The sequence below is a fragment of the Oncorhynchus kisutch genome, linkage group LG17, assembly GCF_002021735.2.
Source record: "Oncorhynchus kisutch isolate 150728-3 linkage group LG17, Okis_V2, whole genome shotgun sequence".
Classification (NCBI taxonomy): domain Eukaryota; kingdom Metazoa; phylum Chordata; class Actinopteri; order Salmoniformes; family Salmonidae; genus Oncorhynchus; species Oncorhynchus kisutch.
Window position 1 is genome coordinate 72,237,133 of NC_034190.2, and position 22,053 is coordinate 72,259,185.

General features: G+C 41.2%; 2 protein-coding genes across 4 annotated transcripts in view; one reads left to right on the forward strand and one right to left on the reverse strand.

The window, feature by feature from the left end:
• Positions 1-952: 952 nt before the first annotated feature.
• On the reverse strand, positions 953-7,281 carry LOC109908247 (tumor necrosis factor receptor superfamily member 5). Its single transcript, XM_020506833.2, has 9 exons — positions 7,139-7,281; positions 6,532-6,610; positions 6,257-6,382; positions 6,011-6,157; positions 5,711-5,804; positions 2,500-2,558; positions 2,038-2,136; positions 1,922-1,953; positions 953-1,813 (listed from the first exon to the last, which is right to left on the reverse strand). Exons 1-9 carry the CDS (start codon positions 7,196-7,198, stop codon positions 1,451-1,453), a joined length of 1,059 nt encoding a protein of 352 aa, XP_020362422.1. The 5' UTR covers positions 7,199-7,281; the 3' UTR covers positions 953-1,450.
• Positions 7,282-7,378: 97 nt separating this feature from the next.
• Positions 7,379-22,053, forward strand: part of LOC109908248 (formin-like protein 19) — a 50,420-nt gene continuing 35,745 nt past the window's right edge. The window contains exons 1-9 of one of the 3 annotated variants that reach the window (XM_020506835.2): positions 7,379-7,849; positions 11,518-11,576; positions 12,830-12,955; positions 13,411-13,485; positions 14,409-14,582; positions 15,214-15,377; positions 15,709-15,900; positions 16,301-16,898; positions 17,203-17,368. In XM_020506835.2, the coding sequence (XP_020362424.1) occupies positions 11,544-11,576; positions 12,830-12,955; positions 13,411-13,485; positions 14,409-14,582; positions 15,214-15,377; positions 15,709-15,900; positions 16,301-16,898; positions 17,203-17,368 (1,528 nt within the window). In that variant the 5' untranslated portion in view covers positions 7,379-7,849; positions 11,518-11,543. Of the gene's footprint in view, positions 7,850-11,384; positions 11,577-12,829; positions 12,956-13,410; positions 13,486-14,408; positions 14,583-14,797; positions 14,863-15,213; positions 15,378-15,708; positions 15,901-16,300; positions 16,899-17,202; positions 17,369-22,053 lie in introns of those variants that run through there. The other 2 variants (XM_020506834.2, XM_031794542.1) reach the window with 2 other exon arrangements.

Genomic DNA, 22,053 nt, shown 5'->3' on the forward strand with positions numbered 1-22,053 from the left:
TTAAAGAAAAAATTAAGCAAACACATTTGGTGTTTGCCAAAAGGCATGTTGGAGACTCCCCAAACATATGGAAGAAGGTACCCTGGTCAGATGAGACAAAAATGTTGCTTTTTGGCCATCAAGGAAACGCTATGTCTGGCACAAACCCAACACCTCTCATCACCCCGAGAACACCATCCATCCATATTTTTCATTGGCAGGGACTGAGAAACTGGTCAGAATTTAAGGAATGATGGATGGCGCAAAATAAATGGAAATTATTGAGGGAAACCTGTTTCAATCTTCCAGAGATCTGAGACTGGGAGAGGTTCACCTTCCAGCAGGACAGTGACCCTAAGCATACTGCTAAAACATCACTCGAGTGGTATAAGGGGAAACATTTAAATGTCTTGGCGTAGTCAAAGCCCAAACCCCAATCCAATTGAGAATCTGTGGTACAAGAAAGATTGCTGTATTAAAGATTGCTGTACACCAGCGAAACCCATCCAACTGTAATTGCTGTAAAAGTTGGATCTACAAAGTATTGACTCTTTTTTTAGGGGGGGGAATAGTTATGCACACTCAAGTGTTCCATTTTTTTGCCTTATTTCTTGTTTGTTCACAATAAAAAATATTTTGCATCTTCAAAGTGGTAGGCATATTGTGTATATCAAATGATACAAACCCCACAAAAATATTCCAGGTTGTAAAGGCAACAAAATAGGAAAAATGCCAAGGGGGGTGAATACTTTCGCAAGCCACTGTACATACCAAATGTAAACAGTGCATTTCCCCAAACATAGCCCTATCCTTAACCACTCATAATTAATACCTAAGCTTAACCCTTTGAGTTGTTTCTGTTTAAATCCTGTAACCATGTGGCTTGAACTCTGTAACCATGTGGAATTAATGGGTCAAAATTAGACATTCATCCACATTACGTTAAATCCCGACTTGAAAGCATGAGATCAGGTTGGATATAGAGTTGAAATGTATTCAATTTTGAGTTGCATCCCAATATTACACTTTATATACTGTTATATCACAGAATACTGGAATATAACAAAACCATTTAACATAGAAACACCAGATTTTCGTCAGCATTTTTAACATTTGATTAATTATGAAACATATTAATAACATTCCACCCATGAGGCCACTAGAGGGTGATTTGGTCATTTCACCAACACACCCACTGGGCACAGACATAAATTCCACGTCTATTGTTGGTTCAATGTAACTTCATTGAAATGATGTGGAAACAACGTTGATTTAACCAGTGTGCGCCCAGTGGGCAGTGGCATTTATTTTCGATAGTTTAGTGCAAAGGAGAGTAATTACAACAGAAAACACAATACAGGCACACTCTAGTATGCTTATGAAAATGTTCTATAACATAATACAGTAACAACCAATACTTTTTAAAACAGTTTACAATGTACAGAATATTCAGCAATATTTAATGAATATTTCATGGTAATGCACAATCTGACAATTGTATATTGTGTTCGGCACTGGGTAAAGCCGAGTGGTTATGTGATACCATTTGTGGATCAGACAAATAAGTATTGTGTTGTTTACCCTGCTCCTGCGCCACCACATGTCCATTTTCTGTCATCTCTTCAGCTTTGGCAGAAGACTCGGCTTGAGAGTCGTTGACATCATTCTCCACTGGTGTTTGAGTACCTGGTGATGGTGGTGATAGTGGCTTTTCATTTTGGATCATAGGTTTGAGTTGTTCCCTTTCCTCATCAGGTCCATCTGAGTTTCTCCCTTCATTGTTTCTGTCTTCTGTAGGTCTCCTCTCCCACCCTAGACACTCCACACAGGGTTCCTATGGCGAAAGACACAATGTCAGCCATATGTGCATTAGTTTGTCAAAATACTAAATTATAGCTGTATTACTGTCATGGCTGATCGAAATGTCAGAAAAATAACATACCTTTCCTTTCTTGTAGGCCTCTCCATGTTTACCTAGTACACAATAAAATATGATTATTTAAAAAATCCTATGTAAAGTTTTCACTCAAATAACATCATAAAAGGAGTGTTATATACCTTTATATTTCCACAGGATAATGCCCACAACACTCGTGACCAATGCAACAACCACAAGGGAACATCCTGCTATTCTTCCAGAGAATGTGGGTACTAACACTGTAAAATACATCAAAAGAACATCACAAACAATAAAACCAACTATTGTCAATCAACAATATGCCTACGGCCTATGTGTTACTGCCACTAGTTTTGACAGACGTTTATAGGACAGGCTACTACAGTAAGCTACCCTACTATAGAATACTGCCCCACCACATGTTTTGGTTTCAGTGATGTGAATTAAACAGTCCCGTACAACCATGTTGCACAGTTCAGGAGAATGAGTTACTGTGAAGAAGTGATGGTCAACTGACAATAACGGAATACATTCTATTGTTCAACAATTTATTATGGTTGAAGGAAAATGTTGTAATGTTTGTGTAAATTGTGTTGCGTTCATCGTGTGGACCCTGTACTTACCACAGACAATGTCAGAGGTGGATGTCCCATTGGCTTCAGTTTTGGATCCTTTGTCACAACTGACATTTTTTAGGGGAATGTTTTTGAGTATACAGTGCAGTTTATGAACAACATTGGTCAAATATGTGGAAAAATAATCAAGCAATAAATCAAGCAATTCTTAAGTTGTTCAACCAACTAATAAAATATAATTACATTGACTGTGACTAACAGTTACAACTGCAGTATGATAAAATACGTTACATAAACTCAGCAAAGAAAGAAACGTCCTCTCACTGCCAACTATGTTTATTTTCAGCAAAATTAACATGTTTAAATATTTGTATGAACATAACAAGATTCAACAACTGAGAAATAAACTGAACACGTTTCACAGACATGTGATTAACATAAATGGAATAATGTGTCCCTGAACAAAGGGGGGTCAAAATCAAAAGTAACAGTCAGTATCTGGTGTGGCCACCAGGTGCATTAAGTACTGCAGTGCATCTTCTCCTCATGGATTGCACCAGATTTGACAGTCCTTGCTTTGAGATGTTACCCCACTCTTCCACCAAGGCACCTGAAAGTTCCTGGACATTTTTGAGGGGAATGGCCCTAGCCCTCACCCTCCGATCCAACAGGTCCCAGACGTGCTCAATGGGAGTGAGATCCAGGCTCTTGGCTGGCCATGGCAGAACACTGACATTATGTCTTGCAGGAAATCACGCACAGAACAAGCAGTATGGCTGGTGGCATTGTCATGCTGGAGGGTCTTAGTCAGGATGAGCCTGCAGGAACGGTACCACATGAGGGAGGAGGATCTTCCCTGTAACGCACAGTGCTGAGATTGCCTGAAATGACATCTAGCTCAGACATCTAGCTCAGTCCGCCCCAGACTATGACGGACCCTCCACCTCAAAATCCATCCCGCTCATTACAGGCCTCGGTGTAGAGCTCATTCCTTCGACGATAAACGGAAATCCAACCATCACCCTTGGTGAGACAAAACAGCAACTCGTCAGTGAAGAGCACTTTTTGCCAGTTCTGTCTGGTCCAGCGACGGTGGGTTTGTGCCCATAGGCGACGTTGTTGCCGGTAATGTCTGGTGAGGACCTGCCTTACCACAGGCCTACAAGCCCTCAGTTCAGCCTCTCTCAGCCTATTGCGAACAGTCTGAGCACTGATGGAAGGATTGTGCATTCCTGCTGTAACTTGAGCAGTTGTTGTTGCCATTCTGTACCTGTCCTGCAGGTGTGATGTTCGGATGTATCAAACCTGTTTAGGTGTTGTTACATGTGGTCTGCCACTGCGAGGACAAACAGCTGTCCACCCTCTCTCCCTGTAGTGCTGTCTTAGGTGTCTCACAGTACGGACATTGCAATTTATTTCCCTGGCCACATCTGCAGCCCTCATGCCTCCTTGCAGCATGCCTAAGGCACGTTCATGCAGATGAGCAGGGACCCTGGGCATCTTTCTTTTGGTGCTTTTCATAGTCAGTAGAAAGGCCTCTTTAATGTCCTAAGTTTTTATAACTGTGACCTTAATTGCCTGTGAACTGTTATTGTCTTAACGACCATCCCACATGTGCATGTTCATTCATTGTTTATGGTTCATTGAACAAGCATGGGAAACAGTGTTTAAACCCTTTCACAATGAAGATCTGTGAAGTTATTTAGATTTTTACGAATTATCTTTGAAAGACAGGGCCCTGAAAAAGGGATGTTTCTTTTTTTTTGCTGAGTTTACATGTTATATACAGTACCAGTCAAAAGTTTGGACATAAACCCTTGAATGAGTAGTTTCTTTATTTGTACTATTTTCTCATTGTAGAATAATAGTGAACACATCAAAACTTTGAAATAACACATGGAATCACGTAGCAACCAAAAAAAGTGTTAAACAAATCAAAATATTTTTTATACGGGTGATTCTTCAAAGTTGCCACCCTTTGCCTTGATGACAGCTTTGCACACTAGGCATTCTCTCAACCAGTTTCATGAAGAATGCTTTTCCAACAGTCTTAAAGGAGTTTCCACATATTCTGAGCACTTATTGGCTGCTTTTCCTTCACTCTGCGGTCCAAACATCTCATTGGGTTGAAGTCGGGTGATTGTGGAGGCCAGGTCATCTGATGGAGCACTCCGTCCACTCTACTTCTTGGTCAAATAGCCCTTCCACAGCCTGAAGGTGTGTTTTGGGTCATTGTCCTGTTGAAAAACAAATGATAGTCCCACTAAGCACAAACCAGATGGGATGGCGTATCGCTGCAGAATGCTGTGGTAGCCATGCTGGTTAAGTGTGCCTTGAATTCTAAATATCACACCAGAAAAGCACCCCCACAGCATCACACCTCCTCCTCCATGCTTCACGGTGGGAACCACACATGCGGAGATCATCCGTTCACCTACTCTGTGTCTCACAATGACACAGCGGTTGGAACCAAAAGTCTCAAATTTGGACTCATCAGACCAAAGGACAGATTTCCACCGGTCTAATGTCCATTGCTCGTGTTTCTTGGTCCAAGCAAGTCTCGTCTTCTTATTGGTGTCCTTTAGTAGTGGTTTCTTTGCAGCAATTCGACCATTCTGTAATATCCTCATGAGAGCCAGTTTCATCATAGCGCTTGATGGTTTTTGTGACTGCACTTGAAGACAACTTTCAAAGTTCTTGAAATGTTCCGGATTGACTGACTTTCATGTCTTAAAGTAATGATGGACTGTTGTTTCTCTTGGCTTATTTGAGCTGTTTTTGCCATAATTTGGACTTGGTCTTTTACCAAATATGGCTATCTTCGGTATACCAACCCTACCTTGTCACAACACAACTGATTGGCTCAAATGCATTAAAAAGGAAAGAAATTCCACAAATGAACTTTCAACAAGGCACACCTGTTAATTGAAATGCATTCCAGGTGACTGCCTCATGAAGAATGCCAAGAGTGTGCAAAGCTGTCATCAAGGCAAAAGGTGGCTACTTTGAAGAATCTCCATAATAAAATATTTGGATTTGTTTATCACTTTTTTGGTTATTACATGATTCAATATGTGTTATTCCATAGTTTTGATGTCTTTGCTATTATTCTACAATGTAGAAAATAGTCAAAATTAAGAAAAACCCTTGAATGAGTAGGTGTGTTCAAACTTTTGACTGGTACTATATTACTAACAGATCTATTGTTATTATTTAACACATCACAGTTATTAGTAAAAAGATTGAACTCAGTACTTACACTGTCCATTGCTTGCACTTGCTCTCTGCTGAGCTATCGCTGGAGAAGGTGTTTGCAGGACAGGCCTGACACACCGTGTCCCGGATGTGGTCACCTGAGAAAATATACAGCATACGGCTATAGTGACCACATGCTCACAAATGACATCTTTCAGGTAGCCTAACTCTAGCAGCTCAAACCACGTAATAAAATAGAATAGAAACAGAAAAGGAACAATAAAGTCCATGTTTGATTACATAGCAGGCTCACTAGTCTAGAATTCAATCGTTGCTGATAGTGTTATAAAGGCGTGTTTTCTACCGGTGTAAAGTGTCTCTTGTCCTGGTCCACATTTAGTGTGTGGTACACATGTCAGGCACTCTTTACTGGAACAGTGGTGTCCTGCCTTACATATGCATTGGCTGAGGCTTGTTTTGCTCCTATTGGTACTGCCCTCAAAGTTTTTATCTGTGGCAGGAAGGAGATACAAGTGTAGTGTTATTACAAGCAGATGAGGCAGATCAACAGTAATGTCCTTGAATATGTAAACATTATAACAATTCTCACTTTGGTCACAGTATGGTTGCACTTCGCAGATGATCTTCTCTGTGAATGCTTCCTGGTATTCATTCTCTTGGCAGGGCATACAATGTGGATCAAAACAACCACTATGGTCGGATGACATCCTTGTGCCTATTAAAATAATGTATTTTTATCATAATAAATACTGTACTCTTATAGCCTAATTAAGGGTTCAGACTCTGTTTGACTCAACAACAAAAAAATGTAAGAGGTAGTGAATGGGAGTATATATAAGCTATAATGAATGTTCTCTTCCTTACCTGGCCCACACTTATTACAACACTCCCCATTATTATCATACTGTGTTGCTGGATCACAGGAGTAAACTGCGGGGAAAACCTGTAAACAAAATGTATATTAAAAAAAATCCCTATTATGATGTCTTAGAAACCTCAGGTCAACTGTCGCAAGTCACAACCGAACAACTGTCTCAACCACAGTAGCGGTGGAAAGTACCTAGATTCACGCTCTAGTCTGGACTAGACTAGACCACCATTCACTTTACTTTTCTAGTACTGAGCATAGCAGCATGAACGTTTCAAATGAGATGCGAGCTAGTAAAATAACATGAAATGTAGGTAATACAGCTTTAACTATGACAATGGTGTTCTTAATCGAAAGTAAAAGTGTGTTGAATGAGCTTTCTGTGCATTTAGCAATCTTGGTTAGAAACGCATCAAAATGTACACATTTAGTCAATCACTTTGTGTTACAAAAGAAACCTAACACTCATCCTCAATATAGGGTCATTGAATACATTTAAAGTGTAGCCTATTGTATGCGTACAGAAAATGGGTCGGAGCTATTGCTCCCGGGAATGCAGAAGGCATGTCTTCATTTACACATAATAGACTAAAACCTACTTACCGCCAGCATAAATAAAAGCGTAATAATTTCGATCCTTTTCGTCTTGAAACAACCCAACATATTTGCAACTTCTCAGATTCTAGGTTTTCACTCCGCAGCTACTGTACAAGCAAGTCAGTCGATAACAGCTGAGCGGTGGGCTGGGCTCTGAGCATAAATAACTGACAGAGGGAAATTCCCAAAACACGTGTGACCATTTCCTAAAAATGACACAAAATGTTGAACTCAAGATTATGTGGAATGCACGATTATTCCCAAACCATCAAGTAGGCCTACGTAGATATTTGTGAACAATGCCATCATTATCTTGGATTACTTATCATAGCGGTCTACAGACAATTTATATGTAGGGTTAGTAAGCAGCGGCTTCTTTATTTGAGTGTCGTTTGTGCTTGCATTTAGAACACACATGTGGAAGTGTCATTCGCTCCCCACATTTGCTACACTTGTGTCAGCAGTGGGATGCAGGTGACCGTGAGGCCAGGCCATCGTAGGTGCTGTTAGGACACCACCGACCAGTTTAGTTGATTTAACATTTCGTGGAATCTGGATTATTGGTGATTTCCAACATTGAACTGAATTCTATAATGGTCAGGAGGTAGCCTACCATTGCTGACTGCCAGAGGTGCGAGATCGTGCGTGTCCCCCCTTGTGCAGGAAATCCCCCGCCAGTGAGTCGGAGTGAGGGAGCCGCTTTCCATGGAGGTTTCAGTGAGTAGCAGACAATAATGTAGCTGTACAATCCCCAGGAATCCGGATGAGAAGTTTACTTGAGAGTAGTTGACAAACTGTAAAGCAAAACAACAAACAGGATGATAACTAAGAACGCAACACAGCTCTCAAAATAATCCGGCCTCAATCTAGTTGAGTTAAACTCAACTCCATCTCAATGGTGATGAGAGTTGTGATGAGTGTGGGCATACTGCGCCTCCCTATCAGTCAATAGTTGTGAACATTTCAGTTCTTAAACTCTTCACTTGTACCTATGTTGCGTTTATATTTTTTAAGGGCCTGAGCCTTTATTTGTTTGCTTAAAACCTCTTAAGGATTGGCCCCTTTTTTCTTCAATTTTCGCCAAAAATGACATACCCAAATCTAACTGTACAGGCAGTTAGATTTGGGTACGTCATTTTTGGCGAAAATTGAAGAAAAAAGGGGCCAATCCTTAAGAGGTTTTAAGCAAACAAATAAAGGCTCAGGCCCTGAAACAAGTATATGCCTTTTCTTGGTACCATTTGAAAGGAAACACTTTGAAGTTTGTGGAAATGTGAAAGGAATTTATGAGAATATAACACATTAGATCTGGTAAAGGATAATACAACGGTTTTTTTGTATTTTTTTGTACCATCTTTGAAATACAAGAGAAAGGCTATAATGTATTATTCCAGCCCAGGTGCAATTTGGATATTGGCCACTAGATGATCCAATGAACCATTGCATTTCTGTTCAAAATGTTGTATCAAGACTGCCCAAATGTGCCAAATTTGTTCATTAATAACTTTTCATGTTCTAACTGTGCACTCTCCTCAAACAATAGCATGGTATTCTTTCACTGTAATAGCTACTGTAAATTGGACAGTGCAGTTAGATTAACAAAAATTTAAGCTTTCAGCCAATATTCGATATGTCTATGTCCTGGGAAAAGTTGACATTTCAATATTAGTTTGGGGATAGGGTGGGGATCCCAAGAGTATGTTTGGGATAGGTTGGTGGGGAGAGTGTGTTTGGTAAAAAAGGGGGGAAAGTATGTTTTTTTTGATGATTGTATTGCTATTGTAACCCTATAAAAACAACTGTTCACTCTCCCCCCAAAAAGTTGCTTATTAGGCTATATATTGATGTGTGCCAGATGCCGCCACTCATCTCTGATTCTCCGTTGGGAATGCACTATCAACTGCACCTGTAGGCTATTTAGTGTCATCTCAATCAAATCAATAGCCTATAGGTTATATATAGGCTATACAAAGTGCATGCTCGGAGAAGCACAGAGCAATGTTATAATTCTAAGAAAATGTACTTCCTTCCCGAGTCTTTTGTTAAAAAATATAAACGCAACATACAACAACTTCAAAGATTTTACTTATAGTTTATATACAGTTACAGTTCATATAAGGAAATCAGTCAATTGAAATTGTCACACCCTGATCTGTTTCACCTGTCTTGTGGTTGTCTCCACCCCCCACCAGGTGTCTCCCATTTGTTCAATTATCCCCTGTGTATATATACCAGTGGTTTCTATTTGTCTGTTGCCAGTTCGTCTGGTCTCATCAAGTCTACCAGCATGTTTTTCTAGTCCCTGTTTTCTAGTCCTAAACAAATCTAAATACATTTTAGATTTTAGATTCTTCAAAGCAGCCAACCTTTTCCTTGATGACAGCTTTGCACACTCTTGGCTTTATCTCAACCAGCTTCATGAAGTAGTCACCTGGAATGCATTTCAATTAACAGGTGTGCCTTGTTAAAAGTACATTTTTGGAATTTCTTTCCTTCTTAATGCATATGAGCCAATCAGTTGTGTTGTGACAAGGTAGGGTGTCATGCCCTTGTCTCCACCCTCTCATCTTCCCCACTTATCCTCTGGGTATTTATACCTGTGTTTTCTGTCTGTCTTTGCTAGTTTGCCAGGATTACCAGTGTTTGTCCTGTCAGCTACTGTCTTTTCCCAGCCTCGCTTTTTCTCTTCCTCCTAGTTTTTGATCCTTATCTGTCCTGACCCCGTACCCGCCCGCCTGACCACTGCCTGAACCTGCCTGCCATCCAGTACCTTTGCTCCACCTCTGGATTATTGACCTCTGCCTGTCCCTGAGCCTGCCTGCCGTCCTGTACTTTTGCTCCTACTCTGGATTATCGACCCCTGCTTGCCGTGACCTGTTGTTTGCCTGCCTCTGTTAGAATAAACCTTGTTACTTCACAGTCTGCACTTGGGTCTTACCTTGATACCTGACATAGGGCTGGTATACAGAAGATAGTGCTATCTAATATAAACGCAGCATGTAAAGTGTTGGTCCCATATTTCATGAAATTAAAGATCCCAGAAATGTTCCGTATACACAAAAAGCTTATTTTTCTCAAATTTTGTGCACAAATGTTCAACATCCCTGTTAGCGAGCATTTCTTCTTTGTCTAGAAAATCAATCCACCTGACAGGTGTGGCATATCAAGAAGATGATTAAACAGCATGATCATTACACAGGTGCACCTTGTGCTGGGGACAATAAAATGTGGTGTTTTGTCCCACAACTGTATGAACATTATATCTGAATGACCGACTGACGTGAATCTCCTCTTGAAACAGACTGATATCTGGGACCAATGACGTCTCACACTCTCAGAAAACCTACATGATCTTTCAGCTTTCCGTCTGGCCTATCATAACCATGCCTTGTTTTGTTGTATTGTTTGTTGCCTTGTTTCATATCGATGCATAGCTGTCACTGCTGTGTATTTTTTTAAATGTATATATATTTTTTTACACATGTCTAAAGTTTTGAGGGAGTGTGCAATTGTCATGCTGACTGCAGGAATGTCCACCTGTTGCCAGAGAATTTTATCTTAATTTCTCTACCGTAAGCCACCTCCAATGTCGTTTTGGAGAACTTGGCAGTACATCCAACCAGCCTCACAACCGCAAACCACGTGTAACCATGCCAGTCCAGGACCTTCACATCCAGCTTCTTCACCTACAGGATCGTCTGAGACCAGCCACCCGGACATCGGATGAAACTGAGGAGTTTTTCTGTCTGTAATAATTCCATTTTGTGAAAAAAAAATCTCATTCTGATTGGCTGCGCTCCTGCCCAGTCATGTGAAATCCATAGATTTGGGCCTAATGAATTTATTTAAATTGCCTGATTTCCTTATATAAATTGTAAGTCAGTAAAATCGTTATAAATTGTTGCATGTTGCATTTATATTTTTGTTCAGTGTATATATACTGTGTATATATATATATATATATATATATATATATATATATATATATATATATATATATATATATATACTGAACAAAAATATAAACACAATATGCAACAATTTATACATATTTATCTCCTTAATAGGCCTAGTCTTTTAGACAAAACCACAACAACATGAAATAAAGACTACTGGGCAAAAACTAATTGCAGGAGCAAGTCACAACATGAACTGACTCAAGAACTGACACACCATTTGTTGAGCGTTGTAGAAACTATAGAGACCAGAGAGATGCGAAATCTGATAGGTGGGTGGGGTAATAGAGACCGGTAAATCCCTTTTCTTCTCCTTTCCTCTTAGATGGTTTTTAAAGGAAGTGTTACTTAGGTGAAAAACTCCATGCATTCTAGACAGAAAAGTTTTGCTGAGATTTTCTTTTGAAACCCCGTACATTATGTTGCCAGGGCCCAGGAACGAAAACCCCTCTTTGATGGACAGAAAAGGTTCAGTAGCCGTGCCACAGGTAAGATTATGACATTTCAGCCTCCATAACTGAACAACATCCTCATTCCAAGCAATGACATTATGATTAATGCTGTTCGTTTCAATGAAAAGGCACATTTTCTGATATTCCATTCTCTCTCTTGAACTGTTGATGACATGTTGACTGTCATGATTTGTAGAACTGTATATCTGTTTAATGCCATTTAGCACACCCTTTTATCCCAAGCGACTTAGTCTTGCGTGCATACATTTTATATGTTGGGGTGGTTGGGTCAATCAAACCCACTATCCTGGTGTTACAAGTGCCATGCTCTAACAACTGAGCTACAGAGGACCATAGACATGGACCGTAGAAATAGTTGCTATTCAATAGGCAACTGTATGACTGTAATAGCATAGTCAGTAACCTTCTATACTAACACTGAAACAAGCTGTGAGGAAGTTGTGTGGGTACTTTCCTTTGGGGATTCTACTTCCTTAATTCCAGACATGCAGATCTTCTATTCTGTCACTAAAGAGGAACTAAGATTCTCACAAATCTAAATATAAAATGTTTGATACAAAGACAAATCAATGTTTTTTTCCTGTTGTGACACATTTGTTTGACAGGTGCTTGTGTTAGTTGTTAGTTGTTCTCAGTTGCGTAGCTCAGTTTTGCGGTTAACATGTCTTAGGGGTATGATATTTGTGCGTCTGTAACTTTCTCACTAATCATTATTCACATTGAAAGAAATGAGGGCCCCCAAAGCTTGTGGCCCTCCTACCTTGTGGGGGCTGTGAGGTGTGTTCTACGCCAGTGGTTGTTCTATGCAAAGTGAAGCGTTCTGTGCATTCAGAACACTAGATATCGTTTATGTGCCTTCGGAACACTAGCTATCATTTATGTGCCTTCGGAACACTAGCTATCATTTATGTGCCTTCAGAACACTAGCTATCATTTATGTGCCTTCGGAACACTAGCTATCATTTATGTGCCTTCGGGAACACCAGCTATCATTTATGTGCCTTCGGAACACCAGCTATCATTTATGTGCCTCCGGAACACTAGCTATCATTTATGTGACTTCGGAACACTAGCTATCATTGATGTGCCTTCGGAACACTAGCTATCATTTATGTGCCTTCGGAACACTAGCTATCATTTATGTGCCTTCGGAACACTAGCTATCATTTATGTGCCTTCGGATCACTAGCCATCATTTCGGTGCATTCGGAACACTAGCTATAATTTATATGCATTGCTTATCTGTGATCATTGTCCTCCTGGTCCAGCTGAGCAACGAGATGCAGCTGAGCATCATGATGAAAGTGAAGAGTGGGGAGCTGACCATCGATGACGCCCTGAACCAGGCCAGGAGGAGCAATCAGGAGCAGCTAAAGCAAAGCCTGGCCACAGAGGTACTGTTATGTAGCCTGGCCCCAGATCTATTTGTGTTATTTTGCCAAGACCCAGTATTACAATACCTCCACAACAATGTGTTTGTGTCGTCTTGCCAACTCCTATGGTCATTGTCACGCATTGGCCTCAAGAGTTGGCAAGACAGCACAAAGAGATCTGGGACCAGGCTATAGGTATTTTACTACTGAGCCTTGAATTCAGCACGGGAAACTATGGCAACAACAAGGCCTGACAGTTACCTTGGACGGTCTGTGCACACACATAATGGACTTTATCTACGCATGACACAGTACTTGTCATGCATGCTATTCTGTCATTCACTATACATTTTTAAGTTATGCGGTTCCACTGTCCTGTCCACCAACGTAGAACTGGATGTTTCTGATCACTCTTTGATGTGTTCATAACATTTTGTCCTGCATCATTGTCATTGGTGTATTGATCTTCATTGCAGGAACAGCAAGCCTCCCAGTACAACTTCAGTGTTTACAAGTACAACCGCTACAGGTGGCAGAAGCGCATTCTTCAGGCGAGTCAGATATGGGTACCCTTTTGACATTGGGTTAGTTGTTATCACAACTCGTATTTACAGTTTTTCCCAAATGATAACACATGTTTGCTGAAACTACATCTCAGGTACTCAAAACTCTAAACACAAAACATGAAACAGTTAGCCAATTTCCCCGAACCCCACAGACATCTTGCAAAATGAAACACAGCAATCAAAATCATGTTCTCCCTGCTCAAAATGAAACTCTGCATACAAATGAGACAAACACACACCAAATGAATCTAACTTAGTGACAAATGAGATCACTCTAATGTGACATATTCAAAACACTACTTTCAGAACCTATTTCAGTCTAAAGACTAAGATTTTGTTCAATTGTTTGTGTGTACTCAAACAAGAAAGGAACACAAATGCAAGATGCGGGCTATGGTTGATAAGCTCACTCTGATGTTGTAGAAGATGGCAGGGTTTTCAATAATCTGTTGGATTTCCCGCAGTCTTCACCCTCCACCTCCCTCTGCTAAGTTTGAGCTTAGCTTGTTGAACAGTATTGCTTTTCATTTGCACACAAGGGATTTTAGCTGTGAAGGTTGTGCCAAAGGTAGAGAATTGCCAAATGTTTGTTATAGAATTGCAATCTGAGTGTAAAGCAAAACATGTGCAAGTAGTATTGCAGATTTGGTGTTGCTTCTGGTAAATTAATTACAGGTTCGGGTCATTGTGCCTCATAGGCCAGTTTTAGTGTGTAAACAATTGGGAAAAACTGTAAACAGGTATTACAACTTCCATTACTGTAAGTAAACAGCAACTCCTGAGTTGTGATAACAATACTGTACAATGCAAGCCTGTAGTGTGCTGGTACATACTGTCCATGTCATGCATCATTGAGTAAAAGCAGTGATAATCTCAGAATAAAGTGTATCTCTATACTCTATGTTTAGATTGACTTCAACACTAAAATGGTGTGCAGCATAGAGAAAGGCATCGTAAAGCGGCAGCTGCCGTTCCTGTGTGTTAAGAGCTGTGATGACGGAGTTGGGACCAAGTTCTCTATATCTTTCAGAGGAAGACATGACTATGAGCTGGAGGCCACCTCACTGGAGGACAAACACAAGGTAAGAGAGTCGTACCTGCCCCTGCCTCTAACCCTATGAGCTGGAGGACACCTCACTGGAGGACAAACGCAAGGTAAGAGAGTCGTCCCTGCCCCTAACCCTATGAGCTGGAGGACACCTCACTGGAGGACAAACACAAGGTAAGAGAGTCGTCCCTAACCCTAACCCTATGAGCTGGAGGCCACCTCACTGGAGGACAAACACAAGGTAAGAGAGTCGTACCTGCCCCTGCCCCTAACCCTATGAGCTGGAGGCCACCTCACTGGAGGACAAACACAAGGTAAGAGAGTCATCCCTAACCCTAACCCTATGAGCTGGAGGCAGCCTCGCTGGAGGACAAACACAAGGTAAGAGAGTCATCCCTAACCCTAACCCTATGAGCTGGAGGCAGCCTCGCTGGAGGACAAACACAAGGTAATAGAGTTATCCCTAACCTGTAATAGAGGTGGACAGCAGCCTGGTTTGTCTATAGACATAAGAGATGTGAGAGATTTCAAAAATTTCCCCTAATTGGTTAACAGCGGGACATTCATTCTTTAAATAAAGTTTGAAGACATTTTGAGGACTTTATATTTTCAATTGACACGATTTTGATTGAGACTTTTTCACACTGATGTTGTGTTTTGTGTAGATAATGCAGCTTGTAAACAAGATAATCTACAGAAACATCTACAGACATCCAGTGGAGGGCAGTGAAGACACGTGTGTGCATCCCCTGCTTCTAGCACCAAAGAGCCTCAGGGAGGGCCTGCTGTTCCTGCAGAGAGGTGGATTGGCATCGTTTAAATGGGTGAAGTATGTTTGTATTCTATACTAGACTACTACTACTACTACTACTACTACTACTACTATTACAACAACAACAACTACTACTACTACTACAACAACAAGAACATGAATTAATACTACCACTACTACTATTACTACTACTACAACAACAACTACAACTACTACTATTACAATTACTATTACAATTACTACTACTATTACAATTACTACTACTATTACATCAACTACTACTACTAGTACTACTGCACAGTGTTTTTACAAAGTTTGGAACAGTCCTGCATTGACTATAAGTTGTTTACTATCTACATCATGATGTGTCCTATGCTTTTGTTGTTAGGTACGAGGCTCACCTTCACCCTGGCAAGCTGACCCTGCTCCCCATCAGCCGGCGGGGAGTAGGTGCAGATGGGGACATGGTCACCTCGTCATCCTTACCAGTTGTCATTCATTTCTCAGACGGGGAAGCGAGTGTAGAGAAACCACGCAGCTGTGACACCTTCACTCTTTTGACTCACAAGAATGAGTACCAGTGAGTGACCATGTAAAACCCATTCTGAGACTAGGGCGGTAGGTGTTTAGGATGAGAGAAGCGAGTATAAGGAATTTAGGTTATGTGTTCTTGTAGTAATTTGTTTTGTCAATGAAACATTTTAAAATGTTAGTTAATCTACATATCTAAATACAGCAACAATGTTGTAACTTTTTAACAGAATCATGCTTCAGAATAATGTATATCTGAACAGTTGAGGATTGCTGCTACCAACACACCATTCTCATCACTGTATGTATTGTATAAACACACCATAAGCACTTCTATTTGACAACATCTAATACCATACATTTAGATTTCAATTGTTTGTCCAGTGATTGCCATTGTTTGTTTACTCCCAATAGAGGAAGTTAAGATGAGTTATGTTGATGTATTGCAGGTTCCAGGTACCTGTGACAGAACTTTCCAAAAGCACAGAAGCCATCCAGAAGGAGAGGGATGCTTGGGTCCAGGCCATAGATGAGCTATGCCTGAACTGGAAACGCACGTCTCAGTCTGAGCACTTCTATGAGGAAACCAGGGCTTTAAGAATCTATGACAATGTCAAACACATTCTGGAGGAGAACAAGTCCACTGACGGACAAGGCCTCCGAGGAACAGATCTTGTCTCCAGTGCAGATAATCTATCGGCTGGAGAAAAGATTGAGAGTAAACCTCCAACCTCGCCTCTCCCAAAACCCTGCAGCCCTGTGAAGTTACTAGTGAATGTCCCCTTCCCTGGTCCTGTCCTTTCCCCTGCACCTGCCCCTGATTCTGTGCCTGGTCTTGCACTTGTTCCTGGTTTTGTCCCTGTTTCTGTCCTGGCACCAGTCCTTGATCCTGTCCCTGTCCCCGCCACTGTCCCTGTACCCATTCCCTCAATGGTGCCAGCTCCCCCCTTCATTCCTATGCCTCCTCCATTGCCCTTTAAGCCCAGTAGAAAACCCCTAACAGAGCGGACCAGGGCCTTCCACTGGGATGAGGTTGGTTCTGATAAGGTACTACAATGGTTTTATTTATCCCTCTTTATTACATTTGTAACCATGTAATATAGTTGTGCATATTGTCAATTATGTTATATTATGGTATATCGCCTTATATGACGCTACACTTGAGTCCAATCCGTGAGAAGGTTTTGTCTGATAGTTTGCAATGATAAGGAATTACCTAAATTCCACTTCCTAATTTCCTTGAGGACTGTAGGGAATTATTCTCTACAGTGTCTCTGTAGCTTCCTGGATCATTGCATTTCATAGAGAATCCAGTTTGTCTTTGTGGTGATTGTGATTGGTCTCTCGGCAGATAGAGAAATCATGCTGGACACGGGGAAATGCTGGGAACATTGAAATTGACACTTCACGCTTGTATGAGCAATTTGCTGTTCAAGATTTGGGAACATTTGGCGGGATCACCGAGCCCAGCATTAACCTTCACATCATGCTCAATATGAAGGTTGCTCACAACTTTAGTAAGTAGCTTTACAATGACTTGTATGGAAGTTTGAGGTGATAGGCCTATATGCTTTCACAACTATATGCTCTATTTTTTGGCCATTTTCCCCCTGGTTGTGCACAACTTATTTATCAAGTTTCAAGTTTTATTGTCATGTGCAGTGAAATCCCTTTCTTGCGAGCTCTTTCCCAAAAATGCAGCAATCAATATCAGTAATACTATAAAGTAAAGTAGAACAAAAACACATGAGAAATTGAAATGAGAAAAACACGAGAACGTAAGTAAGCTATATACAGCTATATACAGCTATATACTGCAGCTGCAGCTATATACTGACCCTGGTCAGTTCCAGGGTCAGTTCCAATACCATATTTACAATGTGCAGGGATATTGGAGTGGAGTGGCAGGGGTAAATATGTATAGGGGTAAGGTGACTAGGCATCAGGATATACTGTATGATAAACAGAGTAGCTGCAGCGTATATGATGATTGTATGTGAGTGTGTGTGCGTGTATGTAGAGTCAGTATGAATGTGTGTGTGTGTATTATGTGTGTGTGAGCAAATTAAGGGTGTGTGTGTGTGTGTGTGTTGGAGTGTCAGTGTGAGTGTGTAGAATCCTGTGAGTGTGCATAGAGACAGTGCAAAAATACAAATAAAATATAAGGGTCAATGCTGATAGGCATTTTGTTAGCTATTTAGCAGTCTTATTTATGGCTTGGGGATTGAAGCTGTTTAGAAGCCAGTTGGTGTCAGACTTGTTGCTCCGGTACCGCTTTCCAAACAGAAGCAGAGAAAACAGTGTGACTCGGTTGGGCGGGGTCTTTTCACACCGCCTGATATAGAGGTCTTGGATGGCAGGGAGCTCGGCCCCAGCATTGTACTGGGCTGTCGCTCTGTAGGGTTATGCATTCGAGGGCGGTGCAGTTTCCATACCAAGCAGTGATGCAGCCAGTCAAGATTCTCTCAATGGTGCAGCTGTCAAACTTTTAGAGATCTTTTGAATCTCATGAGGCAGAAGAGGTGCTGTCATGCCTTATTCACGACTGTGTGCGTGTGTGTGGGTGTGGAACATTTTAATTATTTTGTGATTTGGACACCAAGTAACTTGAAGGTTTGGACCCGCTCCCCTACAGCCCTGTCGATGTGGATGGTGCGTACTTGACCCACCGTTTCCTGTAGTTCATGATCAGCTCCTTGGTCTTAATGATGTTGAGGGAGAGGTTGTTTTCCTGGCACCACACTGCCAGGTCACTGACCTCCTCCCTGTAGGCTGTCTCATCGTGCCCGTGATCAAGCCTACCACCGTCATGTCATCAGCACACTGGATGATGATGTTGGAGTCATGTGTGGTCACGCAGCCGTGGGTAAATAGGGAGTACAGGACAGGACTATGCACACACCCCTGTGGGGCCCCCCGTGTTGCGTGTCTGCATGGTTGAGGTGATGTTACCTATCCTCACCACCTGGGGTCGGCCCGTCAGGAAGTCCAGAATCCACTTGCAGAGGCAGGTGTTCAGTCCCAGGGTCCCAAGCTTGATGCTGAGCTTGGAGGGGACTACGGGTTTGAACGCTGAGCTGTAGTCTATGAACAGAATTCTCACATGGGTATTCCTCTTATCAGACCCATCAACAATATTTTCTCGCTGATAACAGATTTGTTTGAAACTACACTCAGTGCTTGATTATTGTTGTTGAGTTGTAAAAAAGAACACCTTTTTGCAACCACCAGATGGTAGTACTTAATAAGGAAACTCTATGAGCTTTACATCGGTGTATTGACTCATTCTCCATCTAATCTGCTTGAGAAAAGATGCAAAAAATGTTGTACAGTAGCTACATAACAAGACGCAAGAAATAACCAACATTGAAGGATTAGGTTGAACATTGAAGCATTGGAATAGAATTCATGCTTTGAGACATTAAGACATTTTAATAAAAATCTTGCATTTTATTAATTTAGCAGAAGCTCTTATCTAGAGCGATTTACAGTAGTGAGTGCATGCATTTTCAGATAACCATCCTTGAAGAATAATGCTGCTAGTTTCAGTGTAGATACAGATATGGATTGTTCTCCCCTGTGAACTGCACAGCATGTCTACAGGGGGCAGTCTGAGTCTATCAGAACCTTGATAAAGCCATAGAAATAGAATGAATAGAATGAGCTTGGACCCGCTAATCCTGGCAATCAAATGGGGACTAGGCACATTCTATACATTCTATTTCTATGGGTAAAGTTTCCATCTTTTTTCTTCTTCACTTAATGGCTTTGACTGCTGTTCAGTGGAGCATCATTTTTTAAAATTTTATTTAACCTTTATTTAACTAGGCAAGTCAGTTAAGAACAAATTCTTATTTACAATGACGGCCAAACCCTAACCCGGAAAACTCTGGGCTAATTGTGCGCCGCCCTATGGGACTCCCAATCACTGCCAGTTGTGATACAGCCTGGAATCGATCCAGGGTCTGTAATGACACCTCTAGCACTGAGATGCAGTGTCTCGCTGTACCACTCAGGACCAAGTCTATGACTTGGCGTAGCTCAAGGCAACCTAAGATCAATAGATAAAGTGTGTGCATGTGGCGTGTGAGAATGAGGAAAAAGGATTTTAGAGAGTTCTCTTCTTGCAGGTCTTCAAAGTGACACAGAAAGAGTGAAGTGATACACGTGTGGGGCAGCAGAGAGGGTTGTTAAATGGCATCAGTACAAGTGTGCAGGCTGGCAACACAATTAGAGTATGCATGGCCATGAATTATGGATGGAGACCTGTGCAACAGTTTCTATGAGCGTCTGTCATAGGATAGAACAGGATAGGATACACTCCAATTGTGCTCCTCTCCTTTCTGTGCCCTGGAAAGTTGTGCTCTGACTAGGCAACCCCATGTGTTTCAGTTGGTAGAGCATGGTGCGTACCATGCCAGGGCTGTGGGTTTGATGTCCATTGGGGAGCAGTACGAGAATGTATGCATTAACTACTGTAAGTCGTTCTCTGGATAAGAGTGTCTGCTAAAATGGTGTAAATGTAAGGCACTGTGCTTGGTGACTACCGCCTGTGGGCAACTCCAGGTGATGCATCTCTCTGCCGCCAGCATGAGAGAGGGAAAAGGGTGCTGCGCACACACACACACACACACACACACACACACACACACACACACACACACACACACACACACACACACACACACACACACACACACACACACACTTGCTTGCTTTAGATGAGCTCTGCATGCTCATCAGCAGGATCTCTGCTAACTAGCTGTTATCTATTATTTTCCTGTTGTGCATGGACAGTGACAGTATTTTCTCTATTTATCCAAGGAGCTATAGCTAATATTGTTGCTAGATGCATACAGTATGACTTTTATTAGTGTATTGTAAATTACAATACATAATTTAGATAAATAATTAATGGTTATTATATGTAGTTATTACAGTATAACGGTTATGTTCTGCATTTGCAATCATAACACTCTTATCCTTAATGACAAAGTGCTATGCATATAGCTTACAGTTTTACATTCAAACAGATGGATATGAACTATCTATATCCAGGTGGCTGTATTATGATGAGATTAAGAGCATTTTCCCTTCTAGCAGTGAGCTTATATGTGGTCTCTGTGGGCTATAGCCTGTCTCTATGCCACAGGCAGGCTGCATGACAACATGTAGATGGGAGCAGGGGAGGCATGCAGGATGGTCATGGACAGGTGGTTATATGGTGTTGTGTTTGTCTTCATTCCTTCAAGAAAATATCTGAACCCTGAGAGGAGATAAACAGAACAGAATGACTTATTGTGGGTCTTATACTATGTAGTCAATAACCACTGCTCAGGTCATGACTCACTCTTTTTCCAGGTATTACTGACGAAACAGACTGTGTTGGACTAAATTGATTAGAAACATATTGAATATCAAAGAGTGAAGCACATTCCATATAGCTAGTTACAAATGTAGGATCTTAATTTGATCACCCTGTTGCAGGAGAACTTTCCTGAAATGCAGGACATTTGAAACTTTAGTGTATTTCAGTTTTAAAAAGGCTTCTGGAGTTTGTCATTTCCACTTTGAAATTTCAGACTTGATTTTTCCTTATGAAAATGTTCAATTTATTATAATATACATAATAAATCACATGTCATGTTGCTGCAGGATTATGTTCCTGCTGTAGCAAACTGGCTCAAATTAAGATCCTACATCTGCAGCAGAAGAAGATTACGCCAGTTGGATTTTCTCAATCCCTTTATCTGTTTGATAGCTTAGAAGACTGCAATGATCAGTTTTCTAAGACAAGCAAAAAAGACTAGTTAACCTCATAGTATTAATACATTAGTTGTTTCACACAGAGGAAAACATCAGCAAGGTCACACATTCAAATACCCCACTCAGTTTTAAGAGGAAATATTTTATTGTGCACTGTGTAGTGCCATCCCAGAGCTTGCCCTTCTTGTACTTTTAAACATGTGCTTAATTAATATGGTGATTGATTCGACACGAGAGCTCCCTAGTATGCTCTTATGTTAGCATGTCTAATCAAGGTTGTGTTGAGAGCATTATCCAGTGTCTCATTGAGGACTGAGGGTGTTCCCCAAATGGCACCTTATTCCCGACAGCCCTATGAACCCTGGTCAAAAGCAATGGACTATGTAGGAAATAGGGTGCCATTTGGGATGCACAGTCAGAAATGACTGGATTAGCA